This window comes from Hyperoodon ampullatus, assembly GCF_949752795.1.
Source record: "Hyperoodon ampullatus genome assembly, chromosome: 15".
Lineage (NCBI taxonomy): Eukaryota > Metazoa > Chordata > Mammalia > Artiodactyla > Ziphiidae > Hyperoodon > Hyperoodon ampullatus.
Window position 1 is genome coordinate 67,697,999 of NC_136928.1, and position 5,859 is coordinate 67,703,857.

Below are 5,859 nucleotides of genomic sequence, written 5' to 3' on the forward strand. Positions count from 1 at the left end.
GGGAGCGGAGCTCAGAGGCCGGGGTGATTACAGAGAAGCGGGGAACGCAGCAAGCCCCAGCGGATGCTAGAACCACGTGAGGACGGCGCGCCCGGATTCGGTCCACGTGGCTAGCCGCGCCGGTGTCTGGATCAAGGGCGGCGTGGAGCGCGAAGGAGCCCAGGCGCTCTGGGCGGCGACAAACTGCGGCGGCGCGGGAGCTGGCGGCGTGAGGGGCGGAGCCAGAAACGTGAGGGGCAGGGCCAGGGCAGCGACAGGGTTGGGTCACCTCCTCTACCCTGCGCGAAGCGATGGGATACCTGAGAAAACCCGCTCTCCCAAAGTAGCCCTTACCACGCCAACGAAGAGACGAAAATAAAAAAAGAAAAACTGTTTATTATGGTCAACAGCACAAATGGGAACCGGTACTAGTCCACTCCTGGACTGGGTCTACAACACCCAGGGTTGTGCAAATTTCCATCCTCCTTCCGACGGCGGCCTCTGCCTTGGGAGGGAGGATCCGCTGACCAGTGATGTCCAGGAAGCAAATCTCCCTGGCTGGACTAAGATGGGGATGATCTTTAGTCAGTAGGAAGACCTATGTGGTTCATGAAGCCTTGGCTTTTCAGCGTTGAGTCCCCCAAAGGAGGGTGGAGATGGATAATGTGGTGGATCCCAGAATACCAAAGAACATGAGCAGTGAGAAGGAGCCCTGTGAATAACAGACCAAAAAAACTGCACACAGGGTTACAACATAACACCCAGTTCTTTCCTAGCATACCTGTCCCCTCACCCAGGGCAATTCTCTTACAGTTTCCTTCTCTAGGTAATTTGCATCAGCTCCTGGTCTTATGGCTCTTCTTTCAGAGAGGTACTTAGTCTATGCATTTCTCTTATCCCTAATTAGAAGACCTAATTCCTCACCTGGCGCATACACTTGTAGCCATGGAAGCCTTCAGCACAAACACACTGCAAGAGACCTGGACCATCAGGTGCACAAGATCCATTCTCAGGACACATTTCTGGGAGCCAGAGAAAAACAGAGAACATCGCTGGATTTCATTAGGTATGTTTCCCAAATATCTCTTTCAACTTAGATTCTCTCAACGGTTTCTAGGTCAAAGGTAGAGCGGAAAGATTACAGATAATCGGAACACTGTTGTCATCATCATCATCATAAAGTTATTTAAAAAATATTAACAAAAGGTTAAGACCTTTTCTTTCCGAGGGGTTAAAGCTTCAGAAACCCAAACAAAAGGCACTTAAGCAACTTGACTGTCTTTCTGATCTAAATCGGAGAATACAAGGGAGGAAGAGCAGTTTCTGGAGGGGTGGAGGTGAGCCAACATACCTGGGTCCCCAGTGCTGTTGCAAAGGTTCCTTTGTTCTCGGCAGGTTTGGCTGTTTATATAAAAAGTGACAGTATCCCAAGCATTAATACCTCCAGGACAGTTGACATCTTGTGGCAGTATCCTGGGCACAATACAGGCAGTCATAATATGCAGCCTGACGTTGCTGAGTTCACAGCACTGCTTCTCTTTAGTTCTCTCCCACACCCCACAGCCCTTACTCACAGAGTCTGGAGCTGGGTAAAGCCACGGAAGGTGTTGGCCAAGTCACCCTGGAGGGAGTTTGCCTGCAGGTCTCTGCAAAGCACACACTGTTAGCACTGTGCTCTAGGAAAACACCTTACTTCCATTCACACATGAATGTGTGTGACTGGTAATCCAGTGTGTTTCTGGACTGGTAATCCAGTTCTCATTCTGAGTTGTCCAAATGCAGACAATATTTAAACATCCTTTTAGGAGTCCATCCTCAAAGACTTTCCCATCAACCCTTTGCCATAATCACCTTTTGGGAAGGAGGATAATTAACCACTTACATGATGACAGCAGTATGTGCCTGAGGAAAGTATGGACCAGGGTCCTTCAGAGAGCAGTTCTGGAGATCCAGCCTGAGGAAATAAGGTAATCAGCAAAACTGTGTGTCTCTCCCCTTCATCCAAGGTAAGCTAATACAACCCCCTTATCAGCTAATATTAATTGAACACAGCTGTGTCGGGGCCACAACCTAGGTACTCTGGTAGATGTTTTAATCCTGCATTGTCCAATTAAGTCACCACTAGCAACATGCAGCTACTTAATTTAAATTTTAAAAATTCAGTCTTTCATTTGCACTAGCCACATTTCAAGTGTTCAGTAACCACTAAGGTGGTTAGTGGCTACTGTATTGGAAGGTAGAGATACAGAACATTTTCATCGTGGCAGAAAGTTCCACCAGACAGTACCATTCTTATCAGTATATCTATGCATCTGTGCATCTATTGAAAGAAATTTGTTTTGTCAGGATTAGTGGAACTCACTCACATTGTAATATTATGATTCTCAGATCCACAAAAGGCCATCATTTGGGAAAAAAATTCAAGTCACATAAATGAAAGTTTTTTCCAAGTGCATTTTCTACCACAGATTGGATGGATGTAAACTACTGGATATTAAGGTCCATGCCACACTATTTTTTTCTTCAATATCTATTGCTGTCTGTTCCTTTATTCTACAAGTATTTACTGAGTGCCTACTAACTGCAAAATTTCGGAGAATTAAAAATAACATTCAGTATCTTAGCTTGCAAGTGGCTTACAATGTAGTAGGGGAACAAGACCATCACCAAAAATAAAAACAATATAAACATTAAATTACAATATGAACAGTATATAAAATTAATTTGAGTGGTACAGACACTAAGGATTAGAGGAAGTAACAAATAAAAAGATATTACTCTGGTTTTTAGTAGTAGGGAACATTCACAAAAGATGTTGGAATTAAAGGACAGATATGTTTTAATTTGGTGGAGAAAGGCAATTTTAGGTAAAGAGAGAGGTTTGAACAAAGAAAGAAAGGTGGAATGCTTTTGGAGGTAGGAGAGTCTGGCTGCTGCCAGACCCTCATGAAGGGTTTGGGTGGACAAATAATTGAAAGTAATGTTGAAAAGGTGGGTTGGGCCAGTCTATGGTAGTTTCTGGTTTGAACTTTATCCTAGGGCAACAGACAATTATAAGTCTAATTTTAAAGCCAGAGAGTAATAAGGGGAAAAAATTGGTTTTCAGAAAGTTTAATATAAAGAAGTATTTAGGCAGAAGAGGGAAAGAGAAGAATGGAAGCAAGACGTGTGACATTTTGAGTCTGAAGTGAGGGTGCTCTGAAAGAGGAAATGTTTAACAGGAATCTAGAGGTAACCACATGTATCTGGAGCTTGGAGGGAGGTCAAAGGAAACTAAAAGATCTAGTTTTGGGAGACACCTGCATAATGGTTGAAGCCATAAGAGGTGGGTTCTCAAGAGTGTAAGAGGAAAACAATGCAGAGGCTAATTTGCATAAGGGGACAAGAAGAGAAATTTGCCTCAAAGACAAACATGAATTAATGAGAAGGGGAAGAAAACCATATTCCATAGTGTCCTTCAGGCCAAAGGAGTCATTTCATGCAGACACACAGTAAATAAGCCAAAGAGTTGACAATAAACAAAAGAAACAAGCTTAAAAAAATGCTAAAAATTATGACTTTTATGCATTTCAACCAGGAAGAACCACAGGGTTGTTTACTTAGCCAAAAATGCTATAACAGATTTAAAAGTCTGAGACTCATGGTTTAGATGCCTCCAAAACAGGCACGAATATTTATCTCAAAAGCCAATCAGGCAAGCCTTGAAGAATTTGGTTTGGGAACTCTCTTCCAGTATCCAGGGATGTCTTCTCCCTCACCCCAGGATGGTGCCCTTCCAATCCAGGCAGCAGCGGGCGTGCAGCATTAGCTCTGGTGTCTGGTTACAATAAAGAGCCACTTCTGACAAATTTTGCACACTCCCTGGACACTGGATGCATATCTGCAAAAGAAAGAAAACTATTAGGACTCCAGAAAGAAAAGCCAAGAAAAAAACAAGGATCAAAAGTTAACTGCCAGTACATTCTCCAGAATTCCTCTAACACAGGGCATGGAAGTGTCCTACCTTTATGTCAGGTTTACTAGAAGACGCATTTCTTCCCCTTGGAACCAGGCGCCAAAACAGCGCACCAGAGAATTTCTGTACTAGATCTTGTCCAGGGAAGGACCTCATCTTTGAGAATTACTATTCGAACATATATATTATGCCCTCTCCAATGACTTCTCAATCTGCCAGCCCCGATTTGGCGGGTGTAAAAGGACTGCAGGTACACAAAGAACTCATCAAGCATTACAGAAAGTACAGTCCTTCCAACGCACGATATACGGCATTCGTACGCTGTTAAGCTTGCAGAATGGCCAGAGGTCTCGTTTGTAGAAAGAACGACTCAAAGTTATTCAACGATTTTAAGGAGCAAGGGGGTCAAATTTAGAAGGTCTTTGGACGTCGGCAAGGCGAAGGCGCTGGGAGACAGCGGCGTGAGTACTCGGAGTGGGAGCTGTCTGGGCTATGTCTAGGGAGGCCCCAGGGACGAAATCGGGGCTGCGCGGAGGCAGAGGAGTGGGGGGAGCCGAGGGCCGGCAAGCAACTCTGTTTCAACCCAACCTTTAATTTGCTTCAGTACCTCGGGTAGCGCCAAAGCCCTTTCCACGCTCAGAACGAGGAGTAGGGCTGCAGCCCAGGGCACCACGCTCAAAGGACCGTAGAGCTCCCGAGAGGCCATTTTCCGCTCCCTCTGTCCTTCTCGGCTCATCGCGATACTTGCGCGTGTGGCCCCGCCTCCCACCGTCGCGCCCTCGCTGGGGCGTGGCCTAGTCTGCCAGGCTAGTCCGCTGGGCCGGTCGGTCTGGGGAGGGTTAGGGGTCGCTGATAGTCGCGGAGGTCAGCGCTCTTCTCTGTGTGCCCCAGTCCTCGTTCGGGGGGACTAACCACCCCCTTCTCCTTTTCCCCCTTAAGCGAAGGCCTCCCCGCCACTGCTCCCTCAGCCCCGCGTTCCTTGCGCTTGGAGCCTGGGTCGCGTATCCGCAGCGGCTGGGGGTTAATCCATTTGCCCTAAGTAAACATGGCGGCGCGGCGGCGTGGGCGGGCAGGGGGGCGGGACCCCGCTGTCACCCGGTTTGGGGCTGCGGGGCCGGCTCTCCGGCGGCGGCCGGACCCACGTGTGGAGACCCGGCAGGTGGGCCGGACTGGGGCGGGCCGACAGGGGGTGGGCCGGAACACAGAGGCTCGGGAGAGTGGCGTCAGGGTTGGAAGGGACGAGGAGGGGAGGGGAGGAGCGGAGAGGTGAGGGGCGGAATGGGCCGGCCCCTAGCGTGGGGGCCCGGGAAGATCGGAGGTGCCGGCGACGAGGTGGTAGTGGTCCTGCCACCTCGCGTGTGGAGGGAAGGAGAGAAGCCAGGAAATAAAGAGGGTAAGGGTGATGGAGGAGCGAAGGGCGAAGGGCAAACCCTTTCGGGAAGAGACGAGCCGGAGCACCCTATCTCCTTCAGCTCAGTCCTGAAACCACGCGGCGTCCTGTGTTCTGGCGAGGAGGTAGGGGCGGGATAGATGCTTCCCTAACTCCTCATTTCTTTGCCTTCCCAGAAAAAGGGAGCGATGCAGATTTCGGGAAGAACCACAGGACCGTCTTAGCCTTGGCTGGGCCACGGAGGTAAGGGTAAGACGAGCGCTGTCCCATGGTGGCCCGGCGCCCTGACCGAAGGGCGCCAAGCGAGCCCCGTGCCGGGAGGGACTGAGTGTTGGCTTTGGTTAGGGTTAGCAAAAGCTCATCAAAGCTAACCAAAGCTCGTCTTCAGTAGCCTGGCTTCCCTTCCACCTACCCCCAGGTGTCTGGAATCTCCTGAAAGGATTTACCTTCAGAGGGCTGGCACATTTTCTAAGGCATTAGTAGTTACTAGCATTTTAATGAGGGCCCCTAAAGCGTTTCAGAGCTTGAGGAATTC

The 5,859-nt window shown here is 48.7% G+C and overlaps 1 protein-coding gene across 1 annotated transcript; it reads right to left on the minus strand.

Annotated features, from left to right (window-relative positions):
• Positions 1–355: 355 nt before the first annotated feature.
• ATRAID (all-trans retinoic acid induced differentiation factor) lies at positions 356–4,640 on the minus strand (the record flags this gene model as incomplete). Its single annotated transcript, XM_079720581.1, is given in 8 exon segments — positions 356–604; positions 608–691; positions 904–1,001; positions 1,331–1,452; positions 1,554–1,625; positions 1,862–1,933; positions 3,738–3,859; positions 4,542–4,640. Coding segments are annotated over 8 exon segments (687 nt in total). The 3' UTR covers positions 356–586.
• Between the last annotated feature and the right edge of the window lie 1,219 nt (positions 4,641–5,859).